This window comes from Mustela nivalis, assembly GCF_964662115.1.
Source record: "Mustela nivalis genome assembly, chromosome: 5".
Classification (NCBI taxonomy): Eukaryota; Metazoa; Chordata; class Mammalia; order Carnivora; family Mustelidae; genus Mustela; species Mustela nivalis.
The window spans coordinates 24,325,162-24,345,354 of NC_139024.1; the positions used below are offsets into that span (position 1 = coordinate 24,325,162).

The following is a 20,193-nucleotide window of genomic DNA, read 5'->3' on the forward strand; positions in this document are numbered from 1 at the left end:
AAAACGTTAATGTTTGCCATATTTTTTTCTAATTTTTGTCCTTGGCCTTGTTTATATGCATATATATGTGCATATATTGAAACATAATTGAGATATTATGTATACAGTTTTATATTCTATCTTCATTTAACATTTTAAGTATTTTTCCATGTCATTAAAAAAGTTTTAATGGTTTCTTGCAACACTAAATTTGTTCTAGTATATGGACAGATTTTTTTTGTTTTTAAATGGTGATGATACTGTTCCTACTTAATTAATTTTACATTATGCTTCCAGTTCTTTTGACTTTATATATCACATACTTTACATGACTCAAAACACTTTTTCCCAAAAAAAAAACCTGCAGGTTGCAACTCATTAGTACAAAATCAATTTAGCAGGTTGTAGTCAGCATCCAAAAAAATTAGAAAAGATCAGAGTATTTCTAATGCTTCTTTGGCAAAAACTGTGCACATTGCAGGCGATCCTGACGTCTCAGTTTTCTGTATATAAACCTTAAAAAAATGTGTCTAGGAGTTGCAGTCACTGTCCTAAAGCGCTATTAGGAATCTCATCGATCAACACACCTCCTGTATGTTAGTTTTGACATTTATCTTTGGTACTTACATTGTTTGGATTGGCTTATTGGAATTGGATATATTTGAAGTGGCGTAATAGAATAGTAAAGCTCTATAGCTGTAGGTGTTAGCATCTGAGGGAGTTCTTATTGTGGGGGTCTGAGCGGTACTGATTTTTTTGCCTTTAGTTTTATTTCGAGGCACTTTGAGCTGACTCAAAGGTGATGGTCCCTTCTTTGTACATGGCTAAACTCTTTCCTTAATATTTGACTATAAATGTACCAGAGGATTGTGATTTGGATCATAGCATAAGTTAGAATTCTGAACTCTTGAGCATACATCTCAAAAGTTTTCTCTCATGCCCCAGTTCTGCCATCCTACCTCAACTCTCCATCTGGAACTAATCCCTACCTTCTGTTCAAAGTGAGGACAGCCTTCTCTCACGGGCACTGATGCAGCAGTGAATTCATTCACTTCTCCTAAATGAGGAAACAAAACACATAAACACTCCAGTATATTGAGTTCTCTCTATTTAAAACTTAAGGAGTCGATCCTTTAATGTGGTATAATTCTCATATATGGTAACTTTCCAGGGTAGCATTAAAATCTCAGCCTGTTTTTTAGAGTATGTTGGGGCTTTTCTCCTGTGTGGCTGTCGCTTTTAAAGAATATACTCTGATTTAGGAAGAGGGACTCAAGACGCAGAGCTGACTGGCTCAATGTGGCAAGTGGAGAACAGCAGAGATGAGGAAAGTCAGGAATAGTAGTGGGGCTGTTTGGGTGGGATGTGTGAGATGGAGAATCTGCTGTTCTACTTCTTGAACCTATTTATTCTCTCATCTTGCGTGATTTTTTTTTGTTTTTTGGTGTGTGTGTGTGTGTGTGTGTGTGTGTGTGTGTGTGTGTGTGTGTGTTTTGGAGACCTGCTCTATGTCAGTTACTCTGCTAGGTGCAGGGCATCCAAAGATGGCAAGCCTGAGTACCTTCAAGGTTGCCACAGGTCTGTGAGGTATATAGTACCTGTGAGCCAATAATTAAATAGCAAGACCATATAAAGCCTGAGTGAGCCTAGGCTTTGGGGTCCAAAATGACCTCCATCATGCATGCTTGTTCACACTTCTTTCTGGGTATCTGCAGAGACCCCTTTTATTTGTTTGTGGACCCACTGTGTTCCTTCATGTGGTTACTCATCCTTCCTCTGTCCCCTAAGTGAAGGAATTCTCCAAGATTCCTTTTCCCCTCTCATCCCTTCCCTTCCCTTCCCTCTTTTCTCTTCTCAAAAACTCATCCATCAATTCCTACTAATTCAGCCATCACCTCTTCGAAGATGCTTCCCAAATCTGTAGCCACGGCATTTCCAGCTACCTGCTGGGCATCTCCATCTGGAAGTCTTTCTTGCATTCAAAGTTAACATGTCCAAAACTGAGCTCATTAATTCCCCATTAGCTCTCTTTTTTCTTCCAGTCCCCATGAATGCTAGCATCATCATCTCGGGGAAACAGGTCTGAACCTCACATTCATCCCTTATCTTTCCTTCACTGCAGGAGGGTCGCCCCTCATGCAGTCAGCTGGCCAGACTAGCCTGTTCCACGTCCGTGCTGTGGCCATCATTCAGCTCTTTTCCATCGCTGCTGCCGCTGCCCTAATTGAAGCCCTCATTATCTCCCACCTGGACTATTGGAAGAAGCTACTCCGAACTAATCTTCCCTGTCCTTTCCATCGCACCCAGAGCGCTACTGCCAGAGGAACAATATCAGGCCCGGAATAACAGTTTTAGTCTTTAGCTCTGATCACATTACTCCCTTGCTGACAAACCATCCATGCCTTCAGATTGCCTGCAGACTAAAGTCCCACCTCCGAACCTGACTCCGAAAGCCCTTCATTCTTTACGCTGTCTTTTTTCTGGGCCTGTTCGCCTTCACATATTGCCCGGTGGGTAGCCCCCACAGCTCCGGAACCTGCTCCTCATTCTTCTACCTTCTTAGCATGCATAACCTGTCTTTTTTCTCCTCAGATACCACTCTTTCCAATCCATTAACCCCATTCCAGTCCTGCCTCCATTCTCTGCTCAGGGGAGTCTGACCAACCCTCGGGCTCCATCTGAATGCTACGTCTACTGTCAGGAGCACCTCTTGCGAGAAACGGTTTTCTTTCTTCTTCGGTGTACTGGTAGCTTTTTGTTACTCTGCTACCTTTGGTATCTGTTGCTTGTTATTATTCAGCTTAAACATATTAGAACCTATTATTATAATTCTTTAAATATATCACTTCTTGTATGCCTCTCATGTTTGGTACATATATATTGAAGAAATGGAATTTGAGAGGCTACGTGGAAAGGTGTCAGGGGTGCCTGGGTGTCTTAGTCCATTAAGCATCTGACTCTTGACTTTGGCCTAAGTCATGATCTCTGGGCGGTGAGATCAATCCCTGCATCGGGCTCTGTGCTGGGCAGGGAGGCTGCTTAAGATTGTCTCTTTCTCTCTCCCCCTTCTCAGTCTCCCTCTCCCCTTCAAAAAAGAGGTGGGGGGGCATAGCTATGATTTGAGGACTGAAATACAGAACTGAAAGGAAGGTAGTAGCTGTGGAAAGATATGATGATGCAGTTAGCCATAAAACCATAATGTGAGAAGGATATAGAACTGGGTTGCACGAGTTTCACCTATTCAGTCCTTATGTCCATCACGAAATGGTGTAGCTGTAAGAATATTAGTGTGTGTTTGCTCTTTCTATCTGTTGTAGGTCTAGAGCAGAATTTTAGAGGGGGCCAAGTCCTTCCTACCCTGCCCCCAAATTCAGCTACAGATTTTTCAGGATGATATTATTTGAAATTAGTGCTCTATCCATATTGGCTAATTTTCCAGGACTACATAGTATCCACCATCGATTTAAATTGAATTGCAATATTACTTTAGATTTGGTACCTCTCTCACTTGTCCACCCCCATATTTCTACCCCCATATTTCTCACTGACTACTGTAAAAGCTCCTAATACGGCTCCTCATACCCACTTTGTTTTCCTTCTTCCTCTTCACCCAAGTCATTTTTCCACTGATGATAAGATTTTTTTGTTTTTTGTTTTTTTTTGTTTTTGTTTTTAAATATCTGATTATGTCACCCGCTGCTTAATAAAAACTACAATGGCTTCTCACCACTTTGGATAAAGAGCAAAAGTCTTCATGTGGCCTGCTTAACCTATGTGGTCTCCAGCTTCATTTCATACAGTGCTCTCAGCCTCACATATGCCTGGTTTTGCGTTGCAGGTATACTCCTCGTGTCTGTTCCCATCCCACTGACCCCTCTTACATCTCTTCTGCCTTTGGGTATCAGCTTAGCCATCACCTCCTCATGGAAGCCTCTGACTTTCCTCGCTAGGTCAGTTCCCCTTTTTTAAACTCTCCCAGTATCATCTTTTTCCTTTGTGGCATTTACTGCCATTGTAATTTTGCATTTCTCTGTGATTCTTCCATTATTTCCAGTCTTTTCCATTAGCCTGCAAGTTCCACAAGCTCCATGCCTGGTTTTGCTCACCATTGTGTCTGTGCCTCACACAGTGCCTAATTTATGGACAGTGTCCAGTCTGAATTAGTTGAATGAATGAATGATGAGGTTTTAGTTGACATGAGCTAAAAGGAACACAATTCTATAGAACTTCAGTAAATAAGATTTCAAGGTATTAATATTGCTTTCATTCATGACATTCTAATTTTGATGACAATAAAGGATTCTTCCAATTTCGGGGCCTATTATATATACTGTAGAGTATTGGATAATTAAATAAGTGAGGTGAGATCATGAAGAATCCCAGAGGAAGAAGAAACTTCAAATGTCAAATAGTCCAGGCGTGTATGTCAGGGGCTGTGCAGTTTTCCGAATGTCTCTGTTAATGGGACTCAGCATCACCAGAGGCTGCTTTGTTTTTTTGTTTGTTTGTTTGTTTTTTAATTTCTTCATGTTGAATCAATATTGGCCTGCTCTGTTTTCATATTTTCTATCCAGTTGTGTCAGTTTCTATAGTAGTTCTGTCTCCTACCCAGATGGAGCCCTTTCAGATGAATAGACCCCTCTCATGCCTTCCGCCAGCTTTCCTTCTCCCAACTCTTCCCCTCACATGCTATACTCCTGCCATGTTGGTTCTAGAAATAGCTACGCCCCTGTCTTTCCTCCAAATCTTTACCCATACTGTTTCTTCTTTGTAATACCTTCTTTTTGCCCCTTCACTTCCCCTTTCAGCTTTAGCTTCCCTGGCTACTGCCTCCTCATCCTGAAGTCTCAGGGAAGTCTCCTTCACCCCTCTCCTCCCCCATTTATGTTAGTGGCCCGTTCTCTGTGCTCCCACAGCCCTTGTTCATCCTGTAAGGTAGCTCATGCCACATTTTACTGGGATTTTTTTTTTTTTAAGATTTTATTTATTTATCAGAGAGAGAGAGGGGGAGAGAGCGAGCACAGGCAGACAGAATGGCAGGCAGAGGCAGAGGGAGAAGCAGGCTCCCTGCTGAGCAAGGAGCCCGATGTGGGACTCGATCCCAGGACGCTGGGATCATGACCTGAGCCGAAGGCAGCTGCTTAACCAACTGAGCTACCCAGGCGTCCCTTTATTGGGATTTTTAATCCAGACTCTATTTATCCATCAGAAGGGAGACCACAGCTCACCAGCGCTCACCATCAGGCCCTCCTCCACTGTTGTTTACACCATGCCTAACCTGCTGTCAGCGTTCAGTGCCTCTTTGCCTGGATAAATTTGAGAACACCAACCTAACTATTCTCTAAGCTAGCATCCAGAGCCTTTTCTACAGGCATGCATGTGGCACTAGAGGAATTCACCATCTTCTAGCCATGCTCTGGCTCATCAGTGTCCCTCCTGTAGAGAGGCACCGAGAGAAACTCATGCTGTTTCAGGCAGAGTACAGCCTGATCTAGATGAGAACTAGTATCTCTGTATTATAGAATCCCAAGGATTTTTTTATGCTCAGAAGCAAAAGTTCGTATTCTCGTTTGGTTGTGAGCTCATTTTTGAGCTGCAGACTTTATCAGTTTATCTTGGTGCTTTTTTTTCTTAAGGGTGTTAATGAAGTAAATTTCAAGAAGTGGTGTTTGGAAGCAGTTTTTTAATTTACTTAAGCTGTTAAGCTCTTCTCTGGGTCGTTAACTACTGTCAGAAGGTGGGCTTTTCTGACTCTTCCCTTGGTTTCTGTCAGCCAGTCCACTACAATTTCTCTTCCTGACCTATTCAGAATGCTTTCTCGAAGTGGCAAATGTTTCACTGATGCATGATGAAGTTTGCAGGGGATGGGGGAAGAATTTCTCGACTTTTGTTATTTTGGGAGGTAGGAGAGGAGATTTATAGGCGATTATGTATACCTGTGGAGTGGGCTAGACTTTGAGAGACAGGAGTAGAAATGGATTAGAAGAGAGAAAAACTATGAGTTGAGAAAAAAAAATAGGTGGCAAAAAAGTGATAAGGACAGCGAATGTAGTTTTCTGATTATGTGATCACCTACCACATGCTTCCACAGTATTAGATACTTTCTTCTTGTTGCTTCTTCCATAAAATGACGATGGAAAGTAGACATCATCAGCCTCATTTTATAGCGGAGGTAGCAGTCTCCGAGTCCTACAGCTAGTGAATGGAGGAGTTGTTGTTTTTTTTTTTAAACCTATTTCTAAAGCTACAGTCTTCTCATTATTAGCAAATAATTTTGTACATGAGATGAAGCAGATTGGAGAGTCATGAGAGCATAATGGTTAAGAGTGTATATAGATTCTAGGGCATCTGGGTGGCTCAGTTGGTTGAGTGACTGCGTTCGGCTCAGGTCATGATCCCGGAGTCCCAGGATCCAGTCCCGCATCGGGCTCCCTGCTCGGTGGAGAGTTTGCTTCTCCCTCTGACCTTCCCCCTCTCGTGTTCTCAGTCTCTCTCTCATTCTCTCCCTCTCAAATAAACAAAATCTCAAAAAAAATTTTTTTTTCTAAAAAGAGTGTGTATAGATTGTAGAGTCAGTTGGTCTGGACTCAGATCTTGGCTTTGTCAAGGCTCTACTGCCTACCCGCTGTGAGCAAGTTGCTTAACTTCTCTGAGTGCCTCATTCTTCCTCATTCATCTGCAAAATTGGGGTAATTTTGGTACTTTCCTCTTGGAGTTTTTGTGAATTAATTTAGTTAATATAGAGTAAACCCTTAGAACAGTTCCTGGCATATATGAAGCACTCTATGAGTATTTGTTGCCCTTCCTCGTCTTCATCCTCCTCCCCTCCTGCTCCCCCCGCCCCTTTCTTCTTTCCTCTTTCTTCTTTCTTCTTTGTTTGTGTGTGTGTCTCCTATGGAAGGTCCCATCTCTGAGAACTTTGAGGAAGGCATCAAAACTGTTACCAGAGCTATTTCATTAGCATGATGTAGTCAGACTTTTCTCCAGTTTCTCACCCTCTTGGAGGTCTTACTGTGTTATTATATCCCTCATCCCTCCCCAGGTTCAACCCCCAAAACACAAGCACGCACATACAGCCTCATCTTCCTCTTTTCCTTTTCTCCAGCTAAGAGCCAATTCAGACCTTCTCCTTAATAGTATTATCTAAAATGGGAAGAATAAAGATTCACCTTGGGCAGTGCATTAATAAGGATCTAGCAGCCTAAGTTAAAATTTGTAATTCAAAGCAGAAAACTTAGGAAGTGTTCCTGCTCCCGCTTTACATTTACTTATTATAAAATAGGGTGCTTCCCAGCCTCCCTGCCATTTGGGTCTACAGGATTTAAGTGGAGAGATACATGACAATGAGAAGCTTTGGCTATTTCTGATGATTATTTGTTTCTGTTCTGTATAAGTTAATTACTATAAATTAGCTGCTTTTTCCTAAGAAATTAGAACTTCCTTTTAAAAATTACTAACTCCTCAAACTTGCTGACGATCACTTACTAGATTGAGGGGAAAGTATAATTAGCGAAAGAGCTATATCTGTTCCTTTGCAGAAAGCCTGAAGATCTGCCTTATTTTGAAACCAGGAAGGTTACAAAGGGGCCCTTTTTAAAATTTCTGTTTGGAGGCACGAGGGGCAACGATTTTTCTTAAGTAATGAACTAACTCATTAATTTTGGCTATGTTAACTTAATTAATTTAAATTAATTCTTTGTTCAACATTTACCAAAGAGGGCTTAATAATTTAATGAAGTATAATACAATTTTAATACTTTTTTCCACAACACTCAAGAACTATATTTGTGTGTTATTTATGTATGTATACATAGTATCTATTTGATTAGTGCTCATTAGCATTGTTCTAAATATTCATTTATTATAATATATTGCCCATAGTTTCCTTCTTTCTTCTTTCTCTCTTTCTTTCTTTCTTTCTTTCTATGTTGCCATTTAGTTCTTATATGACAACCATTTACAATATTTGAGGGAAAAAAAACCCAATGTATTCCTGGCCTTAGTTATAGTAGAAATTATGAAAATTCAATACTCATCGCAAAAATAAAATGACATGCTAAGTTAAAGCCATATTGTTGTCTAGAATGATAATGCTTTCCATAAATAATAGGAAATGGCAAGACTTGCTGATGGCATACATTTCCATTTTACTTATCAAGTAAATTTTTAAGTCATTTGGATTTGTCACTTTAATTCTCTGATCATCTTTTCTACCTGTGAAGGCAGAAATCTTTTTTGTTTTTTTTTAATTTATTTGACAGACAGAGATCACAAGTAGGCAGAGAGGCAGGCAGAGAGAGAAGGAAAGCAGACTCCCTGCCGAGCAGAGAGCCTGATGCGGGGATCGATCCCAGGACCCTGGGATCATGACCCGAGCCGAAAGCAGAGGCTTTAACCCACTGAGCCACCCAGGCGCCCCCAGAAATTATTTTTTACCACTCTCCTTTCGCACCATCATCACCAAATAATATCACTTCACCCAAGCCATATAATTTGTATTTCAGTTGCTATTAGCTACCGTAGAGCAGTTTAAAACTATGGGTTGAGCAAACAGTTGAGATTGTGAGGTGGAAGGTCCAGACCATAGGAAAACCCAGAAAGAGGAAGGAGCCAGATCATTAGGCCTCACAGCCAGAGCCTGTCATTTTTAATGCCAGCCAAGGGTTTCCCTGGTTGTTTCCTGAACTCACTGCTTTCTGCTCTATTAGCTCTTTCTTCCTCTACTTCTGTTTCTTTCCGCTGAGTCCCATTCTCTGATTTGGAAGTCTGGTGAATAGTAGCAACTTCCTAACTTGATGTGGCTGATCCTGTAACAGTATATTAATCCTCTCCTTTCTTTGTTGGCAGGGGACTCGTACACGATAGCCGGCACAACCTCCAGTTGCGGGGCTTGGTGGTGCTACTTATTTCCAAAGCAGCTGGTCCCAGCAGCACGAATGCTTCATGTCAGAACTATGACATGGTCAGTGGGATCTATTCATGGTAAGAAGAACTTGGTCTTTTGACCTGACTTTCTAAATTGTGTTTCCTTTTACGGAACAGTGGTCAGTGGAGCTTACTATTTAGTTCTACGTCATTCTCTGATTCACGGATAGATTAACATATTTTGTATGATTAAAAATGTATTTTTATTGTTCCTTTTTTTTTAAGTTTACTTATTTATTTATTTAGCAATCTCTACACCCAGTGTGGGGCTCGAACTCATGACCCCAAGACCAAGAGTCGCACACTCCTCCAACTCAGCCAGCCAGTCACCCCCCTCTTTCTTAAATGTATTTTTATTGTTCTTAACAAGTCTAATAGACTTAGCAGGTCCATGCGTAACTGGTAAATTTCCCTATACATTTGTGTTGAAAACTTTCATTTCTGTTCTAGCCATTTAAAATTCTCTATTCGTGACTACCCCTCCTTCACCATCATGGTATTTCTCTACAGAGACATAGTCCAGGATTTATGATTTTTAACCCTACTCAAAATGATACCTAACTAGGGCGCCTGGGTAGCTCAGTGGGTTAAGCCGCTGCCTTCGGCTCAGGTCATGATCTCGGGGTCCTGGGATGGAGTCCTGAATCGGGCTCTCTGCTCAGCAGGGAGCCTGCTTCCCTTCCTCTCTCTCTGCCTGCCTCTCTGCCTACTTGTGATCTCTCTCTGTCAAATAAATTTTTAAAAAAAATGATACCTAACTAGAAAATAATGTTGCAACTGTCATTTTAGGAGAATGAATGTACTTCAGTGCCATATCATTTTATTATGCTTATTTTTATGGTGAAAAGGTTTTTAACTAAACTCACTGGAATAAGAAATTTTTTCTCTTACACATTTAGACTAAAAAACAAATGTGTGAGTATGAGTCATTTTTGCTTCAACATAAAACATGCTTAAAATTTTCAGTTCTATTTTTTTAAAAAATCATTGCATTAAAAAATCACTGCGTATTTTTTAGTAATAGTGTACCAGTAATAACTTTTTTTAAATTTAGTACTTATCACACTTGACATTGTGTTAAAAGCCTCCCTATAGCCCCTGCAGGTGGACTTTGGCACATGAAATTAAACCACTCCAGAAACATGGGTGACAAAGAAATTTTCCTCACAAAAAGAAGCATTTCTGGGAAGTTTGACTTACGGCTACTTTATCTCATGGATTTACTTTAAAAATCAACCCATACCTTAGTATTTGTTTTGTTTTTTTTTTTTCCCCTACTAGTCCTATCTTACATTTTTTTTTTTTCTTAGATAATATTTAGAGATGACTACTGCTTACCAGGTATGAAGCCAAATGATCTTTTCTCATTAACAAGCAGTCAGAATTATCACTGCTGGACCCTTCCTCCAGCCAGGATAATTTTGCAAACCTTTTACCATTTATCCATGCAAGTATCTTCACCAGAAGGGATACCTGGGATCGTTTTCAGTCCCTACTTACTGTGAAATATTTATATTTGTTTTGTAGGTTACTGATCATTTTTATTAGTTATCTCATTTGATCCTTACCAAGATGCTATAGATAAGAGTTGTCATTATACTTATTTTACTCTTGAGGAAACTGAGATTCAAAAATCTTGAGATTTTTTTCAAGGTGGCCCAACTGGCAAATGAGACAAATTGAGGATCCAACTATAGTTCTTTACCTTCCAAATTTCATATGGTTTTTTCTTTTTTTTTTTATTCCATTCTGCTTTTCTAGTCTGATTCAAAGAATTTATTTCACATATAGGCTAGGCTATCCATTAAATTAGTATGCCAAAAAGGATCTTCTTCTTGTAAGTGTGTCTTTGAAAAATGTCTGAATGGAAAGTAAGTTGGCAAATCTTTTATACATCTACATCCTTCCCCCAGCCAGTCTGAATTAGAGCTCAAAATTTTACCTTAGGAGTTTTGTAGAGAGCCCTTGATTGAGTTTAGTTGAATTAACCAGAGAATATACATAAAGATCTGTAATCAATACCAATAATGTTGTTAATCCCTGGAAAGCAAACGGACTCCATAGCACCTTGTATCCCATGTATCTTTGTTTCCTTTAGGAACTCTGTTGATTTTCAGTATACCACTTTGACCCTATTTGATTGGTCGAGCCTCTGCTCTTGCAATTGGGTGACTGTACATATCTTTAATGAACACCAGCTATGTTTTATTATCTCTCATCCTAAAATAAAAATAACCCTTGGAAAGTACTATTTGATACATAGGTGTTCCATAAATATTTACACAAATGAATTATCCCTATTTTGCAGTAAAAGAAGCTAAGACTGAAGTTAAGAACTATCTAAAATCTTCTAGTTGGAAAGTGATAGAGTTTTTACTCCAAAGTGCACCCCCTTTCTACTAGGCAGGTGGTGATATCTTTATGTGGACAGGGCACTGTAATGTGATCTTGTGTTTTGAATTTCACATCTAGCCACTAAGAAACAGTTGCATCTCCTTCTGATCCTTCAGAGGAATATAACACATGTGACAGATGATTATTATAACATGAACAAGTATAAAAAAAAAACTTTACAAAAGAGTAGGTGATACATTATGAATATAAAAACTTTATAAATAATATAAATGGGTTTCACACCCAAGTGTATAGAATCCATAAGTATGTTTAGCAAATAATCCTGGTGTATTGTTCTAAGCTATTTTCTATAATCAAACTTAATCTAGTAAGTCGTTGGTGATGCTTGGGTGTTTTACACACTTGTTAATGTGAAAATGTAATTTGGCACAGTACTATGAGAAACCATTAATTTGTTTCTCTACCCCAAAGTTATTTGTTTGGATCTTGCTTCCTTAATTGTTCAAGTGTAACTTTTACTGGAGGCTTGTATCTATAATGCCACAGTGAATTATTTAACATTTGAGGGAAGTACTGACTTGGGAGCTTTTTAATTCACCTCCAAACTTCTGGGATTTACATTGTTTGTGTTTTTCTCTCATAAACTTGACTTTGAGGTCAGATCATGGGACCTGAATAAATTACCTAAGGGACCAAAAGTGAGTTAGGTGACCTCTTTTGTTTGGCCTAAGGATATAAATGATGGATATAACCTGTGGATATGCTTAGGAAATGTATCATTTAATGGCCAAGAGAGGCAGAAGTGAGGCCAAAATGTAGTAATTACATTTTGAAAAACAGGTAAGAGAGCCACATTTATAAAACTGCACTATAAACATCTACCATAGCCTTTTGCCAACAAGGCTGTGGACTTCAGTTTTATTCCTCCAATCCTGGCTTTCAGAAAATTGGTTGCAAAAGTGATCAATCAAAAAAGTAATACTATAATGTTGTATAGTGACAGATGGTGACTATACTGATTGTGGTGAGCACTGAGAAATGTATGCAATTGTCACATCACTGTTGCGCCCCTGAAACTAATACAACATTATATGTCAGCTATATTTCAATAATAAAAAAATTAATCTTTAAGAGTATTACTAAATTTCCAGGTATCCTAAGAAGATAAATTTATAACTTCCTACTATCTTACGGATAGAATATTTTTATTTTTTATGTACAAAAAATCATTACAATATATAAACTACGATATTACAAAGTATCAACATCTCTAATGTAATTATTAAGTTTAAAGAAACTTACATGAATTTTCTTTACGAATACTTCAGCTTTCTCGATTGTTTTAACAAGAATTGATTCAGTTATTTCTTATCTAACTAACTGTTATAAAGAGACCACATGTTTTCATTTCTACCTTCATTGCTAACATCTTTTGTTAACTCTTTTGTTAACTCTGGTAGAAGAGATTGAAACGAGACCTTTGCATGGCCGAACCTCCATAGAGCATGAACGTAGTAGACCAAACAAAATACACATTTGGAATCACACATTTTACAGTAGTAGTTTAACATGGACTGTGTCTCACAGTGACTGTACCTTATTATATCCTTTGACAGTTCTAGTTCAAGACATGAGCTGTAAAGCCAACTCTAAAGTACTTTTCATGGAATATGAAAAAGCCTCAAATTTTCAACATAGTTATCATGTAAAGTGAGATGTAAAGTTACATTTCAAAGGAAAAAAGTATTAGTGGAATATCATTGAAAAATACAAAAAAATAACACACATAGTACTACAGAAGATCTACTAAACTTTTTCATCTTTTAATTTTATCTTATTTTTAAAGATTTATTTGAGAGAGAGAGCAGGGGAGGGACAGAGGGAGAGGGAAAGAGAGAATCCCAAGCCAACTCCCTGCTGAGCACAGAGCCTGCCCTGGCCCCTCAGCCAGGACTCAGGTCATGACCTCAGTGGGAATCACAAGCCAGTTGTGTAACCGACTGAGCCACCCAGGTGCCTCTAAATATTTTAAAATCCCATTAAGAGTTTATTTGCTTTATATTTTGACCTATTCCTTCTTTCATTGCCTTTTATTTGCTCACCTCTGTTATCCACAGCTCCCAGTCTAGTGTCTCTATGGCTTGAGGTTTTACTGATTTTAGACTCCTCTGAGTTTATGTTGTCCTCAATTCCCATTTCCAGAGGGAGGAGAATGACCTGCTGTTGGGAACCAGTGTAGTGACAGTATTGCTTCTGGGTGACAGGTGAGCTGATGAGTAAGAAAATAAAATTATGGACTGATCATTTTCTGTATTTATTTGTGATACTGATAACAGAAGACTGTGTACTTCGTGTGCTGTGAAAAATAGTTCAGATGATCTATTTTCTCCATGTTACCCCAGCACTCAGTATATTCCTAACACAGAGATGGCAGTCAGTGACTCTAAGATCATGGCTGATTAATAATAACAATAATCTTAAATTACTATTTTTAAATTTTTATTATCATTTAATCTTCAAGCAAGGAAGACCTCCCTAAAAGGTTCCAGAACCCTGAAACTATAAACTATAAACAAAAAATACATTTGACTGCACATAAATGGAAAAAATTACTGTAAAGTCAAAAGAAAATGCCAGAGTTACAAAAATATTTGAAACATACAAGCTAAAGGACTGATTTTTAATGAACAAATCAGTTGAAGGTCTTATAAATCCAGAAGATAATGCATCACAAACATGAACTAAAGAAATGAACAGGCTGTTCAGTGAAGAAGAATCTTAGATGATTAGTAAACAACAGGTGGAAAAGTCTGGAATTCATCATAATGGATGAGTTAAAACACAATCACTGTTTTCCTTTGTCAGACTGGCAAAGATTAAAAAGTTTGACCCAGTATTTGTGAGTGTGTAAGAAGCAAGCACTTGAATGCTTTGTTAGTAGGGACATTAATTGATAGAGTTACTTAGAAAATAATTTGGTAACTGACAGTTATAAAACAGACCACATATTTCCATTCTACCTTTGTTGCCTGAAATTTCCCAACACCTCTTATTTAACTGATTAAAGAGATTGGAAGAAGTTTGCCAAGCACATTTTCTTTTCTTCCTGAAAAGAAAGAGTATTCAGCTAGACTACATTGCCTAGATATGGGGTAGCTATCGCATCTTCAACTATAAATTTTACTTTAATTCAGCCACCCTTTGATTTAGCAAAATTGCTGATGTGTTAACACAAATGCTCAAAGATGGATGTATAAGAATGCTTTTTGTAGCGTGTTTGCAAGAACAACAGCAACCCCCAAAAGGGAAACAATCAAAGCATCCACCAAGAGAGCCCACGTTGTTACTGACGCAGGGAGCATCAGATGGATGTTTAAAAGCATTAAGGAGGTCTGTTTGCCTGATCTGGAAAGATCTCGAAGAATCAAGAAAAAAAATCAAGATGCAGAAACGTATTACAGGTTGATCCCATTGGGGCTCGAATGGGTGAATGGTGGATTTTTCTACACATGGAAAATGCTTTAAAAGAGACACAAAGAGTTAATTGTGGTCACCTCTGGGGATGGGCAACTGGTTGGGGGAAATGGGATGAAAGAGACTTCATTCATGTTATGTCCTCAGTGGTCTGAATTATTTTTAACTGTATGTTTGTTTCACATATGCACTTCATAATGCACTTTTACCAAAAAACTGGTGGTTAGCTTAGTCTTATATTAGAATGAGGGCTTTAGAGTCCCTGGGCTGACCTGAACTTTTTCTTTTCCTCTTTTGGACAAGATCAAGTAGACTATAAAAATGCATAAAGTATAGACTTTTGTTGTTGTTAACAAAGAGAGCAAGAGTGAAGCAAAATGATTTACTTTCTTAGGTTTACCATCCTTGTTAAAATGGACACCATCGGGGCACCTGGGTGGCTTAGTTGGTTAAGCGTCTGACTCTTGGTTTGACTCAGATCATGATTTCACAGTTATGGGATTGTGTCCTGCACTGGGCTGTGCACTCAGTGTGGAGTCTGCTTCAGATTCTCTCTCTCTCTTCCTCCTACTCACTCTCTCAAATAAATACATAAAATCTTAAAATGGACACTGTCAATTTCTTGGAAATTGTGCTAATTCTTTTTTTTAACTCAGTGTATTATTCAGTTGATTAAGGTTAAATTAATCATTATATCCTAAGGTCATTTTTGGGCTTTTAGAACTAATCTCAGAAAAAGCATTATAAACATAACTATAAGTTAAATCTAGAAAACATCTTAAAAAAATGACTTGTGTTAAGAGTGATTTCTCCTCTAAGAGGAAATTTGTCAGACTTGGGATGCTGTCAGAAGTGGTAGTAGAATATTTGGAGGCCCAAATGAAATCTTAATTTAAGGAGAATGGTGGAAAATTTTAAAAATGGTAAAAGAAATGAGTTTTGTTGTTGATAAATCTTTAGGGAATAAGTCTTGGTCTCAGCTAAAAATATTTTAGTTCATAATTATCTTTTTAGTGTAGCATGAATTAATTTCAGATGATGTCTAGTCGTGGTAACAGTAGACTATCCATCTTCACCTTCATACCTCACATTAGAATTTGTCTGGTACTTAAAACTGCCTAACAAAATTTAAAAACCATATATACCTTAGAGATTGACCAAATCAAAAAATACCTTTGAAATGAGGATTGGGGCATCTGGGTAGCTCAGATGGTTTGGCATCCAATTTGTGATTTCAGCTCAGGTCATGATTTCACAGGGTCTGAGGCTGACCTCCACCTCCAGGTCCTCTCCAGAGAAGTCTGCTTGAGATTCTCTCCCTCTGGCCCTTCCGTCATGCATGCCCACTCTTTCTCTCTCTCTCTCTCTCAAATAAATAAATAAATCTTGTGGCGCCTGGGTGGCTCAGTGGGTTAAGCCGCTGCCTTTGGCTCAGGTCATGACCTCAGGGTCCTGGGATCGAGTCCCGCATCGGGCTCTCTGCTCAGCAGGGAGCCTGCTTCCTCCTCTCTCTCTCTGTGCCTGCCTCTCTGCCTACTTGTGATCTCTGTCTGTCAAATAAATAAATAAAATCTTTAAAAATAAATAAATAAATCTTGGGTGGGGAGAAATGAGGCTTAAGTAAGAACACGTTGATTATATTCATTTTGGGCTCTCAATTACATTGAGGTGAAATAATTAATATTGAAATGTATAGCAGGAAACATAGTTATGGTTTTTTGTTTGTTTTTTTTTTTTTAAAGAGGACATATGTAAATGCTAGAAAAGAGTCTGGAAGAAACCTCACCCACCTGGATGACAGTGGTTGGAATAAGCAGGAAGGGAGGAGGTTTGGGAACAGCTCTAGAGAAATAATCAAAGGGGGCTTTATTTGGAACATTTAAATTTTTTTGTAAAGAAAATCTATTCCTTTTATTTTGTATGATTAAAATTAACTTGAAAATTAAAGAAAGTTATATTTCATACTTATAAAGCAATAAAAACCTATTTAAAAATGCATCTTTTTGTACTACAAGAACCTTAAAAATGAGAAGTGCTTATTGACAGTGATTTAAAATGGTTATGCTGAATAATTTAATTTAGAGTAGGCTTTTGAAGATAATTTCCTAAAGCTATCTCAGCTCCCTTTCGGAGAGATTTCAAGAGATGAAAGCATGTGCACTTTGATTGCATATTCCTATTGATTGTATTCTGCTTACAACAATAAAAATAAACTCCAGATACAAATCTAGCAATATTACTAATTCATTACAACCAGTGCTTATTTTCTTCATTAACTTTTTATTGTTATTTTCAACTTACACAGCGTGCACAAATGCAGCAATTATATGTTGAAAAAGAAAGGGGAAGGCTCTTTATGTTCAGGATACTGTACATCACAAGTCATTACTTCACCAGAGCTGTTGGAGAAACACAAAATAAGAACAGCCTCTTACCAAACAAGTATAATTAACCACAAAAAGTAGGTGGGCTCAGCTACTAATCTACTCAGCTGAGAGTTCGCTTATTGTATATAAATATCTTGCTATAGATTAGCCTGCCTGACTACATCAGAGCAAAAAACACACCACATAAATTGCTTTGGGGTTGGTGAAAAAGTTTAAATCTTTTCCTCAAAGAAGGGCTGTGTTGACTAGCAAGAAGCCATAGTCAAAGCCAAAGTCCGGTGTCTAATTCTGCATTTTTTTTAAACTTTATTTTTAATAAAGGGTTCTTGTCCCAAATGTGGAACTGATGGGCTATTTCATGTAAGTCAGTGCCTTAATCGCTCTTACTTACCTATAAGTTATCTATCTTACTTATCTGTAAGATGTGATCATAATGGGCTTCAGGTCCAGGAGCTGAACCATAGGACACGTATTCAGCAAGGTTCAAGTATCGTGTGGTACAACACAGCACATTCTGACTACCTTGTCTCTGTAAGGCACAGGGCTGAGTCTGCGAATATTAATAAGAAATAGTCTCCAGCCTCTATATTATTTCTATATTAATAAGAAATAGTCTCCAGCCTCTAGTGATAAGGTAGAAAAATAATATGCATCTAGTAGCCGTCTGACACTGGATGCAATTTCATTTCTAGAGCTCTGTTTCTGGAACTTAACTTTCAGAGCTATAACCATTTGTACTCTTGGATCCACAATCCTTCCATATTTAATTAAATTAAAGTTGCTTATTTGAAGACCGATAATCCTTAACATCTCTTGCATAAGTTGCTACTAGAGTACTGGCATCCACTGTGCCCAAGGAACTCCCTTCTCCACTGTGCTCTTGGATTTTTCTCACTCTTGGATTGTGTAGCTGGGTGGTGGTTGTAATAGAGGAAAAGAGCAGATCCTCAGGTTGGTTATCTCTAATCCTGGCATTCTCCCTCCCTGAAGTTACTGGTATCTTGGGTCTCCATTTTCTTTTTCTTTCTTTCTTTTTTTTTTTTTTTTAAATATTTTATTTATTTATTTGACAGAGAGAGAGAGATCACAAGTAGGCAGAGAAGCAGGCAGAAACAGAGAGAGGAAGGGCAGCAGGCTCCCTGCTGAGCAGAGAGCCCGATGCAGGCCTCAATCGCAGGACCCTGGGATCATGACCTGAGCCGAAGGCAGAGGCTTTAACCCACTGAGCCACCCAGGCGCCCCTTCATTTTCTTTTATTAAGATTCCCCCATTCCCTCCTTTGCTCAAGCTTTTAAGTTTGTAAGCAGAGTATAATATCCTTAATTCTTCACTGGTGTCCCATTCCCTGCAGGATTAAATGCAAATTCCTTAACACAATAATTTCTAGCAGCCCTAGAATAGAAGTGGAGAAGGTAAAAGCATGATCATGGTTTTTCTTTGCCACCAAGAAAAGGGTATATGCAAAGGAATGCTTGACCTAATAAATTATTTAGGTGTGGGCTGCCTGGCTGGCTCAGTTGGAGGAGCATGTGACTATTGGTCTTGGGGTTGTGAGTTCAAGTCCCACGGAGGAGAGAGATTACTCAATAAATAAATAAACTCAAAAAATATATTATTTAGGCTTGTTGAGCAAGGAAGTGAAGCTGAGGGAATCCAAAATTAGGGAGAAAACAGTGACCAAGGTCTAGAGGTCTTGATGACTCATATTCGGGGTTGGAGTAGTAATGCAGTGAGAGAGGTCAGAGGTTAGGTGGTTGTAGAAAGAAAGTAGGAGATTCACAACGAACATTTTAGAAGTAGAACAGTCCTAAAAGGTAAGTTCCAGTTGTGCCTAAGAGTGAGGTTGATGGAATGTAGTAGAGATTAAATTGAGTAGATTGAGAAACTGCAGGATGGGGAGTTCATGTGATTGAAGTCAACCAGGAGAACAACAAAACTGAGCTGAGATGCCAAAGACTAAGGAAAACAGAGTAACATTGGAGAGGAGTGGCGGTGGAAAGTAGTCTGAAGGATCAATGGCTTTCTCGAGATGGTGAAGAAATAATGAGAGTACTGGCCCCACCTCTCAGCTCCTCAGCCTGTGGTTTATAGGTAGTGAAGTATATCCACTCACAAAGATACAGGGCTTTCAGTACTCCAGGAAAAGCCATGTCTCTATTAAAGCCAGAACCTAGAGGGAATGTTCTATGAGTTTTTAGAACACTTAACACACTGTTTTGTAATGACTAATTTATGTATATGTCTTCCCACTAGACATTACCTTCTAGAGGTAAGGGCCTTCTAACTCAGCATGTCTCCAGTGAGCCTTCTGTTATATTTTGTATCTTTGAGACACTTCTTGTATGTCTTGGGATGATTTCTGTTCCTATATTATCCCTCTACTAGAGTTGTTCATTCACTCATTGGCTAATTCATTCATTCAATCAACAACCATTTTTTGAGCACCTGCTATGTGCAAGGCTGAATATGATAAACCCAGAAAAATAGTAATTATTACTATAGCTAACACCTCTTTTTTTTTTTTTTTAATATCTGGTACCAGTTCCATGTGCTTAAATGTTAATTTATTTAATCTTATGACATTAGTTAAGAAAAATTGCTTTTCTTGGGCAACAGGCTTATAGAAATTTAATAACTTGAACAAGTTTATAGTGTAAGTGAATGGCAGAATTGGGCTTGAAACCCCATTTGAGGGGTGTCTGGGTGGCTTAGTCGTTAAGCATCTGCCTTCAACTCAGGTCATGATCCCAGGGTCCTGGGATCCAGCCCCACATCGGGCTCCTGCTTCCCCCTTTCCTTCTCCCCCTGCTTGTGTTTCCTCTCTTGCTGTCTCTCTCTCCATCAAATAAATAAAATCTCTTAAAAAAGAAAAAAAAAAAAGGAAGAAACCCCATTCCCCATTTGACCATAGAACCCATACTTTTTCCATTACTGTACCTGGCCTCTGGAGTAAGGTGCCCTAAATTTACTTTCTTACTCATCTTGACATCCTCAGCACTAAACACAGATTTTTATGTTCCATGTTCGGTGGTGCAGAATTGTGTAGTCAGGTTTTCGTTGGCCACCAAAGCCC

The 20,193-nt window shown here is 38.6% G+C and overlaps 1 protein-coding gene across 2 annotated transcripts in view; it reads left to right on the plus strand.

Moving 5' to 3' along the window:
• PDSS2 (decaprenyl diphosphate synthase subunit 2) overlaps nucleotides 1–20,193 on the plus strand; it is a 260,870-nt gene that overhangs the window by 102,975 nt on the left and 137,702 nt on the right. For both annotated transcript variants that reach the window (XM_082732091.1, XM_082732090.1), the window contains exon 2: nucleotides 8,827–8,961. In XM_082732091.1, coding sequence (XP_082588217.1) covers nucleotides 8,827–8,961 — 135 coding nt within the window. The remainder of the gene's footprint in view (nucleotides 1–8,826; nucleotides 8,962–20,193) is intronic.